At 34.7% G+C, this 16,987-nt stretch overlaps 1 protein-coding gene across 4 annotated transcripts in view; it reads right to left on the reverse strand.

The window, feature by feature from the left end:
• Positions 1–917: 917 nt before the first annotated feature.
• The window catches only part of TPP2 (tripeptidyl peptidase 2), a 72,809-nt gene continuing 56,739 nt past the window's right edge, over positions 918–16,987 (reverse strand). For 3 of the 4 annotated variants that reach the window (XM_045567543.1, XM_045567544.1, XM_045567545.1), the window contains 6 exons: positions 15,723–15,874; positions 12,423–12,519; positions 11,255–11,385; positions 6,720–6,927; positions 3,676–3,795; positions 918–1,851 (listed from right to left, as the gene is read on the reverse strand). In XM_045567543.1, coding sequence (XP_045423499.1) covers positions 1,762–1,851; positions 3,676–3,795; positions 6,720–6,927; positions 11,255–11,385; positions 12,423–12,519; positions 15,723–15,874 — 798 coding nt within the window. In that variant the 3' untranslated portion in view covers positions 918–1,761. Of the gene's footprint in view, positions 1,852–3,675; positions 3,796–6,719; positions 6,928–11,243; positions 11,386–12,422; positions 12,520–15,722; positions 15,875–16,987 lie in introns of those variants that run through there. The other variant, XM_045567546.1, reaches the window with a different exon arrangement.

A 16,987-nucleotide genomic window follows, 5' to 3' on the forward strand; every position in this document is an offset into this window, starting at 1 on the left:
AGACAAACAATAATGATTTTACTGAGGATACCTTCTAAAGCTTACCTGGGTCCAGCTGTTACCATGGAAGCCCAGTATAATGCAGACAAAAAGCAGCGGGTGACAGCAGCCTTGTATAACTGCTTCCAATTATAGGAGTCATAAACAGATGGGTATGGCTCTGTTCCAATAAAACAATTTACAAAAACAGGCAGCAGTACAGTTTTGGCTTGTGGGCCACAGTTTACTGATTCCTATTCCTTGAAATGGAAACACCTGGGCTGTGAAATAGGTTTCTGTAATCAATAATCAATCAGCAGTATGATCTTGGGAAGTCATCCTACCCTTTCTGAGCTTCTGGATTCCCTCACTGGACTAAATAAACCTGTATACATGGAGACCTGTACCTGTGCAGGTGAAAGTATGCATATGTGTACAAGAAAGCAAATGTGGTTGTTCATGGATGGTCTTTAGACTCTAGATGCCCCAGAAATTGTGTGCGGTTTATATGCATATTTCTATTTTCTCATAAAGGTTCTAATGCTTTCATGAGATGAAACAAAAATAGTTATGAATGACCAGACAAGATTATCAGTAGGTCTTTTGCAGTGGTAAATTTTAAGGAAACAAGATTAAAAAACCATACACACACCATTCCAATTAGATAAGTAACTATAGACTTTTTAATATGATTTACGTGTGTGTTTATTTCATGCATTAATGATGAGAGAAGCAGGTATTATAGCCAAAAGGATAAAAATAATAAAAAGTTAAACATACACAAAAGTTAATCACACAATAAGAACTGGAAATATACTCAAATAATTATAAGCCTATAAGAAACATTATAAAATAAATTATCTTATGTTTAATTTTTTGTCTGTGATTTAATATATTGTTATAACCCCAAATTTTATTTATGAAAAATTAAGACCAACTTTAAGAAGCTTCAATATTCACTTTTATTATTTATTAAAAAAAATTAAGGTATAGAGTGCGTATGGTGTACTGTGATCTTGGTTTTGCACATTTATTCACGTGTTTTACATTATTTCAACTTTAATAAACATACCATATGTGTATCTTTACAATACCTGATAAAGATTTAGCTGTCTGGCACTTATACATGTATTATTAGTTCATTCTGATGCTCTGCACTTCAAGAGGATGTTCAAATGACTTGCCTGTAATAATCCCAAGATGAAGATTTATGGAAACAGTTATGCTCCAGCAACTGCCAGGGATTTGTGCCATTTCCCCCCTGTAATTCAGTGTAAACGTTTGCCAAAAGACAAGAAAAAAAAAAATCTGGAAATGAAGTTCTTTTAATTTTTAGTCCAATAAATAATTTTAGCTACGCTTAATGTAGCTTTTTTAAGGCCTTCATACAATTGAAAAAAAAAGTTGAGCATGTTAAAACCCTGTTCTCATTTATAAAATAAAAAATAGAATTTTACAGGTTTGCAGTTAAAAGTTACTGTTCAAAACCTATCATGCATGTGTAAGCTGCAACCCAACTCAAAGGCCTGGGTGCTGGCAGGCAGGGCATATCCCTGAGCCAGCAATGGTGAGGCAGTAAGAAAACACCATGATGTCAGAGGTCTAGATTTACATGTATTAAGCCACACGCCAATGAATTCTCTCATAAATACACATCATTTTAATAATCAGTATTTGATAGTGGATGAAAACATGCATTAGACTAAAAATGCCACAAATTTGTTTTTATATCCATTCACTATAAAACTTCCTTTTTAAAAATTTAAAGTCTTGGTTTCTATTTTAGAATACACAATAATCAGGAGGATACATGATGGGGAGCCAGTTTTCAGTAAAAGATGCACAATGAGTCCATCCAAGTAACTTCATCAGCTACAACAAAACACAGTAACATATTACTAAGGGAAATGACAGATTTTCAAGCTCAATATTGAGGGTAAATTCTGTATTAAATATTCAGTAATAAAAAAGTAGTAGCATATAGAATCTTCCTTCCATCAGCCAACCATCAACCCACCCACCCACTCATTGTCCGTCCTTCCTACCAATCAACTTTTCTTAACTAACAACTAATCAACCAACTTTCTGCCTGATTATTATCTCTACCAAGTTTCCTTCTTTCCCTCTTTCCTACTAACCTTTCTGTCTTCCTTTCTTCCTTCCAGCTTAACCTACTTGTTCCGTTCCTTCCTACCAATCTAACTTCCTTTCATTTTTTCTGAGTGCCCACTATTAAGTCAAATCATCTTCTAAGCATCAGGAAAACAGCACCAAACAAACTCAACTCCCACTTTCAGGAAAAAAAAATAATAATAAGCAAATTAATAAATGGATGAATAAAGAAGTAAATAATATATTTATCAGGCATATAGTAAAAATAATACCTGATACAATACAAAGTAACTGGGCAGTTAGATAGTCAAGAAAGGATCTCTGAGAAGGTGACATTTAAGCTGAATTTGAATGACAAGAAAAAAAATCTCTGAAAATCTAGGGGAAGAGCTTTCCATATAGTTGTAACAGTTAGTGCTAAAATCCTTCTGGGAAAGGGTGTGGCTGCTTTAGCCAAGCAGAGAGAGGCTGCTGTGGCAGAGGCAGAATTTATAAGGGCAAATGTGGTATGAGACAGGGCTGGAGAGGTAGGCGGGAGCCTTCTAGGCCACAGGGGGAGTTTGGATCTTATTACAAATGTGATGGAAAATCACCAGTCATCTTTTCTGGCTGCTGTGTGGAAAATAGACAGTAGCGGGGCAGAGTAGAGGGGAGACAAGTTCTAAAACACCCCTGATGTGAGGGTCTGCGGGGAGATCATTGGCTTCTCAGACATAAGTACTCAGATTATATTTTATGTGATGAGAATCACACAAGACATATCAACAACTGGCTCCAGAAAGAATTTTCTTGATCTCATCAAAGATGTGAAGGAGCCAATTTTAAATGTTTTACAATTTGGACTGACTGGTGAAGGTAAACAGAAAAAGTTCTAAGAGCAAAGATAACTTATACCTTACTCTAATTATCAAAAGTTTTCAGAGGAACCTCCCAGTCCGTTTTACATCCCAAGCATACTTTGAATATAGAGTGTAAGTAACCCAGCTCAGCCCCTTCGGTGCATCTGGCACCACCAAAATCCCCTGCCTTCATACATGCAAACCAACTGGCCAAAGACAAGGTAAGACTACAGTAATGAGAAGCTTATAAAAAACTTGACAATTTCACACTTGACAATTAACTTGTGCAGAAAACTCAACTATAGAATTTCTCTGCCTATTTGATATATGATAAAATAATTAACAAAAATGGCCTATCATCTCAAATGAAGAATAAAACTCAATATAAACTTTAAAAGTCCACCATTTTAGAACTGATGTAACATGTATTTAAAAGGAATTGGTTCCTTCAAAAAGGAAAACTGTCTTCTAATTATACAAGATTCAAAATGCATTTTGTCCTTGCTGAAAACATTTGAGGCTAAATATACATTTTATGGATAGGAGTAAAAAATGTTCTTAAAATTCAAATAGTTTATTGACTGTCTCTCATGTATTTTATAGTTCAGATTACATTACTGAAAGTATAACTGGTCATGATAAAAATCAGTATTCTTATATATTTCTACCCCAAACTTTTCTAGTTATCTTGTTACTATGCAATATTGAAGTGACAGTTAACAGTGACATTTTAAAAATCACTTACTTGAATACAATTTTTCCAGTTTTCTTTTGTTGGTTTTTCTTCCACAAGTTTAGTTGCAAATTTAAGGCCTCTCCCATACATTTTATTTACTAATGCATGCTTATATGCAAATGTCAAAACCTAGAATATGAAAAAAGATAAAGCTTACTTACGATATGTTTACATTTTAAGGCACATAGCTTTAATAATAAAAAAATTAAGGTTTTAACAGAAGTATAGCTTTTAAAATGAATATGTTACATCAAGTAAATTTTTTAAAACTTTTTTTTTTTGAGATAAGTGTCTTACTTTGTCACCCTGGATGGAGTGCAGTGACATCATTGTAGCTCACTGCAACTTCAAGCTCCTGGGCTCAAGCGATCCTCCTGCCTCAGCCTCCCAAGTAGCTGGGACTACAGGCATGCACCACGATGCCTGGCTAATTTTTCTATTTTTAGTAGAGACAGGATCTCACTGTTACTCAGGCTGGTCTTAAACTCCTGAGATCAAGCAGTCCTCCCGCCTTGGCCTCTCAGAGTGCTAGAATTACAGGCGTGAGCCACTGTGCCTGGCCTTTAAAATTTTTTTAAAGAATAATTAATTAATGTCTTCAGAAGAGCCAGGTATTCCTCAGAACAGATCATTTATTTTGGGGAAGAAAACTAATATTATAAGAAATCACTAGCTCTTGAAATGCATTTTAAAATAACCTCTTCATGCAAAAGAAACCAGAGCTAACAAAAATAATTACAAAAACTGCAAATTGGGATAGGAATCCAAAAATGTAGTCACTACAAATCAGCAGTCCCAAACCTTTTGGCACCACAGACTGGTTTTATGAAAGATAATTTTTCCATGGACCCAGAGGTGGGTGGCGAATGGTTTCGGGATGAGTCAAGTGCATTACATTTATTGTGCACTTTATTTCTATTATTATTACATTGTCACCTGCCACTCACTGATAGGGTTTTGATATGAGTCTGCAAGCAATTGATTTATTACGGTCTCTGTGCAGTCATCTCTCTGCTAATGATAATCTGTATTTGCAGCCGCTCCCCAGTGCTAACATCACCGCTTCAATTCCACCTCAGATCATCAGGTATTAGATTCTCACAAGGAGCATGCAACCTAGATCCCCTGCATGTGCAGTTTACAGTAGGGTTCACAATCCTGTGAGAATCTTATGTCACTGCAGATCTGACAGGAGGCAGCGCTCAGGCGGTGATGCAAGCGATGGGGAGTGGCTGTAAATACAGATGAAGCTTCACTCCCTTGCCTGCTGCTCACCTCCTGCTGTGTGGCCCGCACATCAGGAGTTGGAGACTGCAGGTATAAATTACCAAAACCGCAAGTGAGGAAAAAAGTAAAACAAACAAACAAACAAACAAACAAACAAAAAGCATTAGATTATATGAACATGTTCCTTTTGTACAAGTTTTATACCTGTCAAATATACTTGTAATCATTTATTTATATTTCTGGTCTCCACTTTAGAATGTGGAGAATGTACTCAAGGAAAGGAATCCTGTTACATCTTCGGTCCCCAATACCTGGGCCTTGGATCTGTACCAGTCCATGGCCTTTTAGGAACCAGGCAGCACAGCAGGTGAGCAGCACATGAGTGAAGCTTCATCTGTATTTACAGCTGCTCCCTGTTGCTCTCATCACCACCTGACTCCGCCTCTCCCCCCACCCCCAATCTGTGGAAAAATTGTCTTCCATGAAATCGGTCCCTGGTGGCAAAAAGGTTGGGCACTGCTGTGTTACACTGATTTGTACTCTAAAGCCAAGTAAAGTGTTGAACAATTGTTGCCATAATGTAGTACACAGATAATATAATGCAAAGCTCCCAATATAGTAGTACTATTGCAAAAACAGAATTATCTATGACAATTTTATTATGATGGTCACCAAATGTTTATCGATCTCTGTTACATTCCTCAAAGACAGGGACCAGGTTATTATTGGTCTTTATGTTTCCAGCAGCCAGCAGTGTTTGGCACATAGCAGGCCCTCAGTAACTGTTAACAGTAACAGCAAACATTGTTGGGGACCTTCCAAGTGCTTAATACTCATTCATAACGGCTATATGGTAGGTAGTGTAATAACAAAGTGAGGCATCAAAATTTAGTAACCTGCCTGAGGTCATGGATAAAAGTGGTTAGAGGGAAACTGAAGGGGTCTAATTTCAGATCCAAATCTTAATCTCTCGTGCAATACTGACTCCTTCAGTTTCATGAATATGACTGAGTACCTGCCATAAAGTACCACTGTTCTGTAGTGGGAAAATTTGAAGCATATAGGAAGAATTTTTTCCTACTTCCTCAGTTCTTTACTGCAAATTATCATAATTAATCCTGAGAACAAACATCTATCTACTAAAACAAAATGATTTTTTCTCCTCTGGGCTGGGTGAGGAGAATCCTACTGATTTCACTTATTTTATTTCCTTTATCTCCATAGGAAAGAAAGATTGATAAAAACTTGTAGTTATATAACTTCTACTGCTAAGAATTATAGTGGAGAGCTAAAAGGATTTGAAATGTTTGTATAACTAAAATCCAAATAAGTTCATCAATGTTACTTTTACCAAAACTGGGTTTTAAAACTGATTAGCTACAAATCAAGATGAACAGTTATTTGGAAGTTAACGAGTTTTGAGGAAAATAAAGAATACCTAAACAAACAAGTATACTTCCCCCTCCCCCTCCTAATCTTCTACCACCAACAAATTAGCACATGAATAGATGTGGGGAGGCCTGAAGACAATTTCTATAAGACTTTATTTTAGCTTTACACATAACTGGTTTAACTAAAAGACTACTACATATATTCTCAAAGTGTTTTCAAAATTATCGTCGTTAAACAGCCACTTTGCACTCAGATAAAATAATGGTTAAATGTTTTTAAAACAGGTAAGACACATGTGGTATCAGGCTAAACAGAAAGTCTTCTTCAGCTTCTTCAGAGATGAGCCGCCTCCTCTTCTGGCAAGCAATGAAGCACAAGAGAAGTTTGTCAGGTAACTCCAAGAACCGTTGTAAAACAAGAAGCAGAAAGATTACCTTATTGTCAAAAAGATCAGTCCATTTTGTAGTTTCCCAAAATGTTTCTGCCAGAGAATCCAAAGTACTTTCCCCCTCCTCTTCTTTTCCTTCTATATCACTTGAAACAGCCCCATCGGGAGCCTGTGTGTGAAGCAGATGGTCTGCCAGTGCACATCCTTTCCTACAAAGGGCATCTACCAGGGTAGATTTTTGTTTGTCCATATCGCTGTATAGCAAATCAAAAAATATGTCACATATCAGTAAAATGTCTTTAAAAGAGTCTTATCTGAAATTAAATTCATGCATTCTTTTGCCGAAGATTTACAATGCAGAAATATTATATATTCATGTGAATATATTTGCACTGTTCATCAAATAAAATGCCTTATTATTAATAAACATCAAATGAGCCACTATAATACACACATGATTAAGTGAGTTACCATAGCTGTACCTGCTTGAAACAGAATGTCATAAGCAACAGAGTTGAAAGATTAATCGTTATTCTAAATTCTGTTAGCTACATATCTCTTAATCAAGCCAATATCTTTTAAGTCCTTAGATTTCTTATAAATGCAATTACTGTATTACATATTAGCCCATGTGTAGGCACAGAGGTTATTCTAGCCAAGAACTTTCATGACTAGAGCAAACAAATATAATGCTTACTTTGAATGAGTCAGCAACTGTCTTAGCATTTTAACTTATTAATTCACTCACACTCAAAACAATTCTATTAAGATACTGTTAATTACTGCCATTTTACAAAGGAGTAAATTGACTTCCAAAGAGATGAGAGGAAATTTGTTCAAAGTCCTCCAGTTAGGAAGTGGCAGATCTAGGCTTCTAAGCTCAGCAGTCTGGTTCTGGAATCTGTGCTCTTAATCTTAACCGTAAACTGCCTTGCTTTGGGGCATCCATCTTTGTTTTCCCCCAGTGCATTCCAAGTGCCTAGGAAAATGCCCAGCACAGAACAGACACTCAACAAATCATTTCACTGCTGAATGAAACAAAGTAACAACGTATACCCCAGGAAAAAGCCTCAGTCTCTGGAATGTTTATTTGAAACATTCTGTTCAACTCAACACATGTGAAGACAATGAGGACTAAAAGTGCTGAGGAAATGACAATGAGGCACTTAGATGTGGGATGAGTTGTCTAATAGTAAGAGTGGTTCTGAAGGAACCAGAGTGAAATGTGCAACCCGTGAAATCTGCTAGGATTATACAATCAACAAAATCAGGAGGAAAGACAATTATCAAACCAACAATTTGACGGCTGAAGGGCTCAGCCACTAATCCTGCATGCCTAGGAGTCCCGTTAACTGAAGAGGCTACATGGTAGGGAACATGAAGGCTAAGTATCATGGAAAATGCTGCTTCTGAAATGCTTCCCAAGACTGGGGCATTCTCAGAGGTTCAAAGCCCATTTGATCCTGTACCTTGAAAGCGAGTGGGGAGGCAGTGTGGATACTAGAGCTGCCAAATTCTTTCACATTTGCAGAGTTCATCTAAGAGGGCAGTTACCAACCTCAATACATTTGCAATGTAGATGAAACTATGCCTAAAAGATGCCTAAGTGTTTATCAGCAAAGTTTCAAAGCTTTAAAGAACCAACTTTCACTCCCTTTTTGTGGAAATGTGTCTGGAGACTGCTTGGTTACTCTGGACTGAAGAATCAAAGGATTTACGAATAGCTTTTTAGGATTTAAACGCTGTGGGGCATTGACAGAGCTTCTGATTTACTGAGCCTCACACCCCTCAGATGCCAGGTGCCATCCTTCATGTCTTCCTAGCAGTACTTCACTTATGCTTTACAACCACCCCAGGAGTCAGGCACAATTATTATCCCTATTTTGTGAAGAGAAAGGGGACCCTGGAACAGAAGTGGACTGATGGGCAAATTTCCTGATCCATGATAACACTGACTGATGGGTCCTGGCTGCCAAGAGAAGGGCTGGAAGGATGCAGAATTCAGAAGGCAAGCTGGAGATGACACAGGTGTTCTGTTCTCATCAAAGCCTGATTAAATTACCTGTGAAATCCCTTTCTATTTTAGCACCCTCTGGTCCAATAATCTAAATTCTCCAAACCTGGAATATTCCTTTACTACCTTCTTGTAACTTAGTACTGACTGGCTAAGGTTGAATGCCTTGTTAATGTATGAGGCTTTCCCCACTCAGAAGAAAGTTGGCTTTCTTTCCTATAGGCTTTTTACATTTTAAAATATTTATTATATTTCATGTATCTCTTAATCACTTCCTATTTGGCAATTTCATCTTCTGGATTATAAATTTTCTAAGATTAGAGAGGGTCTGCCTTGTTCATTTCTTAAGTCCCTCTCAGTGATGCCTTGCATGTAATATTTGCTCAGTAAACATCTTTTGGATTAAATCTAATTAGGTACCCATCAAGGTGATAACAGGTACATTTTGGGAAGCAACTTAATTTGAATCAGATACTTTAATGCTTAAGTATGTAAAGTGCGGTTTCAATTTACCTAAAACAGATGAGCAACAAAAGTTATCATTTTTAAGACTATAAAATGGCTATAATTTTTGACATGAGTAATTTAAGTGAAAGCAATTTTGCACAGAAATGAGAAATCAATGTTTAAGTCTGCTGCTACTTGCCAAAAGATAACACTTATATGAAATATTAAATATTTTCTGATAGCATCTTATCTTGAAAGCAATGGATTTCAAGTCTGGATGTGGTACTCTGTTCAAAAACAAATAACCTGGTCAGAATCCATTTCAGTCAGGCCAAAGCAAAGGCCTAGAGAAAAATACCTTAATTAGAAGGATGGACAAGCTGATCCAATGCTACTAAAACTTAAAGTAGCTTCACTCTTTGCATTTTTACAAGGTTTTATGGCTCCTTTCTAGTTTTATGCCAGTTTATTTCTGATAGCCATTGGAGTCAATGCCCAGCATTCTCCAAAGAGTAGAATTTTTATAAAAAATTGAGATTTAAAAAATAGTGAGAAAGAAAGACTAATAAGAAAACAAAACTAATATTGTATTTCTGCCTCACTTAAATATGGAATTTAATTTCCTCTGTGGATGGTAAAATTTAGAAAACATGGACCTTAATATTTACTGAAATTTTAAAATGAGCCATAACATCCTTTATTAAAAGGATTTGTTCTGTAAAATTTGGATTTGGACAAAAGGCTGCACTCAAGGATCCAGAAGGCCACATGTGGCCCCAAGGCTGCAGGTTCTCCCACCCCTGCCAGACAGAGTCTTCTCACCCCAAAAGGGAAGGAAAGCAACAAGGATGGGGAGGCAGGGTGGTGATATGCCTGTTTTTTTCCTATGAGAATTTTTGAGGTTATGTTCATTTTCTCAAGAAGGGAGTAGGAATTTAAGGAGAAATGAAAGGGACAGGCTTTGGAGACAGACAGACACTGGTTTGACTACTGGGTTTCCCACTTCCTAGCACTGGAACCTTAGCCAAGTCATCTAATCTCTCTGAACTTCAGTTTCCTCTTCTATAAAAGAGGGTTAAAAATATCCCTATTTCACATGTTGTCTGGAAGACTAAATTTAAATGAGACAATGTATTTAAAATGCCCCAAATAGTCACTTGTACATAACTGTCACTTAATAAATGGTGGCTACACCATTATTTATTATTACCATTAACAAAAACAAAATGGCAATGTTTTAAGATTCTTTTGGAAAATATAGAAGAGTACTAACAATGACCAAATAACCAATTTTAAATAAATTTTATTCTACTTGAAAATTACTGCTTGTAAGAGTTGTAAGATCCTATAATATCAATATAAACAAAATAATGGCAAGAGTTCTAGCAGTGTAGAATCCAAATGTTTTATGGAGAATGAAATACTGAAACTGGTAAAATTTTTTAAAGAAAATTACAGTACTTTCAGGCAACTGCAACAGTTTTAATTTATCAGTTTAAATGGCAGCTTGGTTCAAATGGCAGTTTGTTCACACCAACATATGGAAATGACACTCTTAGATGGAAGCAACCATACCAATCATGCACAAACCCTGGTAAGCTTCTCTACATACATATAGATAACATTAGGTGTTATGAACTATAAATTCTCCCCACATCATACTGTAAAGTCAATTCATAACACTAAAGTTGCCAGATAATAATTTTAACCTGATTTTATTTTTTATCATTTATTTCACTAAGCATTATAAACTAAATTTTAGGTTTATCATGCTATTGGTCAATAAATAGTTTAAAAATTAATTTTATTGTGTGGCATGCTTTTGCCTTCTCTATATGGTCCAGTTCACACAAATCCTCAATGGCTGGACTGTCTGATCACAGCTATTCAAGTCCCTCTACCTCAACAGCAAACGGTAGAGAAAGCAAACTACTTTTCTTGGGCTTAGTCTTAAAATTATTACAAAATTTCTAGGGAGGGACTATCCAAATACTGATAATCCCAATTATAAAGATACAACAAACATTGGAAGAGCATTATCTTCCATAACATTAGTCCCTACTTTTTAAACAAGTAACTAAGAAATGAGATGCAAGGAAGATTATTTACTGGTTAGGTACTTTTTTATAGTAGCTGCATCAGGCCTGGGATCAGTCTTCATTGCAATATAAACTGCGAGGGCTGTCTGATCTATATGAGAAATAACAGCATTTGCAGCTTCAACAATTTCATTAAGTCTTTTCATTCGTTCCTGGGGAGGAAAAACGAAATAACAAAAAATCAGTATATCAATCAGTACATGAAAGAATTTTCACTTCTGTAGAGTTGCAACTGAATTGTGAGAGGACTAAGTCATCCACTTGCAGCCTAGGGGCTCTGTGCCACCTCCTAATGTGGTTTTTGTAATTGCCAACATCTCTAGAAAGCTGGAGGTCAGATGTGAAAATACCTAATTTACATTCCCTGCTGGAGCTCAATGGTGATAGTAAGCAAAATATAAAGCTCATAAAAATGTAAAGTGTTTTTTTTTTTTTTTTTACCAAAGGCAACTCTTTTTCTGTGTATCTTAAGATTCTAGAAATGTGACTGGATACGTTATTACTCTGGTCCCACACTACATAAAAACAGAAGAAAAAAAAAGGACTAGCTGATGAAACAAATCCTTTCTAATCCATCATTAAAAACACAAAGATAAGAGTAAACAAAATTATAACCAACAGGGTCTACATGTGATTATCAGGGTGTTCTCAGAAATCTGCTTCTCTCTTGTTGAAGTCTTTTAAGAAGTCTCCTTTGAACACTTTCTAGTTCACTCTAAACCCTTAACGATTTTTAATTGATTATGGCTAGCACCTTCCTAACTGCCTTGACTACTAATGAAAGCTGGTCCATGTTAGGACAGTCTGGAACTATGGCCAATTCTCACAAACGAGAATCACTAACAAAATTAATGCAAAGTAGGAATAATTCTTTCAGTGAAATTGTTTAGATTTCCAACTGGCCAGGACCACTGCTTTCTGCACCTTGCCCTGTAGGTTAAGGTCACAAAAGCAATCCTTAGGGTGTCCTCTCTATAACTCTCACTAACCAAACATGTACAAGAACGCTAAACTAAACTCATAGTAGTGGTCAGGTTCTGTAATTACCTTAATGAAAACAGCTTAATACAACATTAAGTTTGAGAAAACACGTCTTTAATCAGTAAGAATAAAAGACTGATGTACTTTTATTCAAAACACAATCGTTATCTAATATTCCAACAAGATATAAAGAATGAACATGTCCAACCTTTTCAGCATCCAACTGATGAAGTCGTGCAACGTACAGAGGAAGATAATTAGGGTATGTTTCTTTCAATTCATTATAAATGTCACTAGAATCCAGCCTATGTATGTAAGAAAGAGAGAAACATTCACTTTTTTCTTTAAAAAGAAAATTTCTGTCTTCTGTCTTATTTAACATTGTTTGGAAATTTCCAGTCAATAAAATATGGTATCAATTTGAAATATAAGTATAGTGGTTGATAAGAATTATCATTTTGACAAGGATTTCATTATTGGCAGGTAGTATAAATGCTTACCTAGAAAACCAAGAAAATCAAACTGAAAATTATTTAAATCAAGAGTTCAATATGATGTTCAGATAAAAACATGCATCAATAGCTTTCTTACATACTAGCTGTAATTATATTTGTTAAAAAGGAGGAAAAACATTCACAAATAGCACGAAAGATTAAAAGATTTGGAAATATCTAAGATCTACAAGAAGAAAATTTTAAACTTTTCTGAAAATTCTAAAGTCTTGAATGGATAAAAAGGATATTCTATGTTCCCAGATGGGGAACCTGAATCAAACTATGGCAATTCTTCCACAGGGTTAAAACAATCCAAATTAATATCCAAATGGTAAATAACTAGCATCAGAGATGGTCACTTACATTAAATTCACTTAAAATATTATCAAAACTGCATAGTAATAGTATGAAAATCAGGTTAACTGGGATTTTGATAGTGGAACTTTTTATGAAAATAAATTTAACTTACACAACAAAATCTGTACCAATTCTTAGTACAAAATCAAGTTGTTTTTTTCTTTCTACCCCCTCCAACAATTATACAACAGCAAAACCAACATTTTCACTTTACACTTAAAACTACTACAGCTTAATTATAGAGAGGGTTTTTTTTTCCAAAAAATATTCTAAGGCTTCATAAATTCTAAAAAGGATCTCTAAATTCTTTGCTGTTTTCTTCTAAAATACCTATTGGGTCAAGAACCTTTTCAGTTTTTCTCCTTGATATTTCTGAATAGTCTAATCACATTTGTTATGCCTTTGTGAATAATTAGTCTTACTCTCTAACATCATTTGCATTAATTTCACTAACTCATGCATGTTTTACAAGATTTGCAATTTCGTTTTTTAAAAACAGATATATTTCACATATCATATAATTCATCCATTTTAAAAGTATATATTTCAATGGTTTTTAGTATATTAACAGATATATGCAACCATCACCACAGTCAACATTAAAACATCTTCATTAACACAAAAAGAAACTCCCATACCCTTTAGCTATCAACTCCTCCCCAGCCCCCACAGCCCTCATCAAGCACTAATCTACTTCCTGTCTCTAAAGAATTCCCTATTCAGGACATTTAATATGAATGGAAACATATAAATATGTGGTTTTTTTGTGACTGGCTACTTCTACTTAGCATACTGTTTTCAAGGTTTACTCATGCTGTAGCATGCATCAGTCTTTTTTTTGGCTGAATAGTATTTGAGGGTATGGCTATACCACATTTGTTTATCTATTCATCAGCTAATGGACATTTGGGTTGTTTCTACCTTTTGGCCTTTAATAATGCTGCTATCAACTTTCATGTGTAAGTTTTTGTGTGAATATAGGTTTTTATTTTTCTTGGGTATATAAAGGGGAGTGGAACCGATGGGGCACATGGAAACTATGCTTAATCATTTGAAGAACAACAAGATTGTTTTCCAAAAAGGCTTCACCATTTTGCAATTCTACCAGTAATGTCTGAGGATTCTGCTTTCTCCCTATACTTGCCAAAACTTATCTGACTTTGATTCTAGCTAACCCAGTGAACGTGAAGTGGTATTTCATTGCGGGTTTTATGTGCACTTTCCTGAAGACTAATGATGTTGAGCATCTTTTCATGAGCTTATTGGCCATTTGTATATTTTCTTTATAGAAATGACTATTCAGATTCTTTGCTCATTTTTAAAATTGGGACATTTGCCTTTGTATTACTGATTTGTAAGAGACTTTATAAATTCTGGATATAAGCTTCTTAGAGGTATATGATTTGCAAATATTTTCTCTCATTTTATAGATTGTTCTTTTCACTTTCTTCATGTTTACAAAATCCTACAATCAGCTAGAGACAGACCTAAAGACTTTTACTTCTGGTAGAGATACAACCTAGTTTTACCTGGAAAGGTAATTTCAATGTGAACTGACATTATGATGGTTCAATCTTTGAAAATTATTTTCACATTATGATGATTTTTGTTCCTTCTAAGACCATATAACTTGAATACATAGCTAAAGGCGACTCCCACAGAAAATTAGTGGTAAAAGAAATATTGCATAACAAATGGAAAAAGCAATTGATTCAGCCACATAGAAAAAATTTCTATTATGTAAAAAGTAAACTAAAAGTCAAAGAATAAGCTGGGGGAAAATCTGTGACAAGTATAGAAAAACATTAATATCTTTTATATTAAAAAGTTTAAATTGACAAGAAAACTCCAATGTCTCCATAGAAAAATGGGCAAAGAATATGTTCAATTGACAGAAACTATACAGTGAAGGATAACATCAAAAGAGCTCACCTTTGATAATAATTAAAGAAATGTAATTTAAGAGAACCAATAATGGCTTTTTTTGCATCCTGTGGTGGCATACATATACACTGCTAGATGGAGTATAAATTATTATAATCAATCTAAGAAAGCAATTTGACAAAACATCAAGATGACTTTTAAAAATTACCACTTGATTCAATAATTATACTTTTAAGATGCAATCAAAATTTTTAAAAACATCTTTATGTATAAAAATGCTCATCACAGCATTATAGAGAAAAGCTATGAACATATACCAAATAAAATGCTTAAATCAATAACACTGCATACATAGACCCAGTCATTAAAAATGGTATTTTACAGAGCTATTAAATAATAAAAAAGTAATTAAAGAACTAGGATACACTTTGTTATACTGCTACATGTACAAATACAAAGAAAAATAATAATAGGACAATGACAATCTTTGGAGTGTGGGCCAAGGTGATTTTTATTTGCTCTTTTTATACCTTCCAATAAAATTCTCTTCTAAGACAAAATTAGAATAAGTTATTAAAATAAAAATTTAAAAAATTTCTTATCACAAAAGGTAATTACAAAAATATAAATACAAGAAAATTTAAAAGCACCTGTAATCCTACTATCTACTGTTAACATTTTTGAAGACAGTCTATGCATATATACACAATACTGTTTTAAGTGGGAAAATAAAACTAAACATTTGAAGAATTAAAATACACTGAAAAACCTACTTTGTCATCCATTGAATTTTAAGATCTCGTAATGCTTCAGTAAACTCTTCTTTTAAATCTTTCTCTTTTTCTGCATCTTTTTCCTTATCTTTGCTGCCATTCTTAGTCTTTGTGGGTAGAGGTATTAGGTAGTAATGAACAGGGATTACATCCTATGAATGTGGAGAGAGTTTCTTAGATTAATATGCTTAATTTTACATACTTGAAAACCATCTTCAATAGCTAAATATCATGTAACAAGGGCTGCATCTAAGTTGTAGTACATTGTATTTCAGATTCTAAGGGTCACAATGTATCAAAAATTCCAATCTGCAATCTCAGTAATTTCCTAACAAACTCTAAAGTACTGATACTTCTAATGTCTCCCTTAAAATAAAAAAGAACAAATTTTTCTCCGTTTGAACGTACTTGGTATTCTTAGCATTACTTCACAGACTGATGACAAAAGTACACTGACCTTTCACATTTTAAATCTGAGAAGCAAAGGAAGTAAGTTAAAACTAAAAGGGGAAAAAATTATCTTTTCTAACTAAATTTAAGGGGACATTTATTCCTTTGTCCCATCAACAGGACTTACTGAACCCCTCTGATATGCCAGGTAATGCTCTAACAAGTGAAGAACAGAGCACACAAAGCCCTTTCTTGCTGTTACGAACATACATTCTAACTGGGGAAATTAGACAATAAACAATAAATCATTTCTGATATGACATGTGATATAAAGAAAATAAAACAGAATAAAGGCTAGAGTGACTGTTAAGGTAAGGGGAGGGAAGCAGTGTATACGAAGTGGTTATGGAAAACCACGCTGAAGAAATATCTGACCTAAATGACCCTATCTGACCAGTAGAAGATGAGCAACTGCAAAACCCTGAACATGGTATATAGTATAGCTCTATGTGCTAAGAAAGCAGGCAGCAGCCAAATTAAGTAGGGCTTGATAGAGGTAAACAAACAAACAAACAACAAAAACAAACATTTTACTCAAAGTGCACTAAGAAGTCTACCAGAAAGAGTTTTATGCAAGGCAGTGACATGGTTAAAGATTTTTGCTTTTTGTTTAACTCTGGATCCTATGTGGATTAAAATTCTTATTTTGTTTTTAATAATTCTAGATATTATGTGGAAAATGGATCCTAGAGCGTAAAAATGGAAGCAGGAAAATAAGTTAGGAAGCTCAAGAAACCCTACACTGCTTTGGATTAAAGAACACGCTGTAGAAATGGAAGAAAATGAATAGATTTGAGATACTCTTTGAAGGTAGA

This window comes from Lemur catta, chromosome 13 (genome assembly GCF_020740605.2).
Source record: "Lemur catta isolate mLemCat1 chromosome 13, mLemCat1.pri, whole genome shotgun sequence".
In the NCBI taxonomy this organism is placed as follows: domain Eukaryota; kingdom Metazoa; phylum Chordata; class Mammalia; order Primates; family Lemuridae; genus Lemur; species Lemur catta.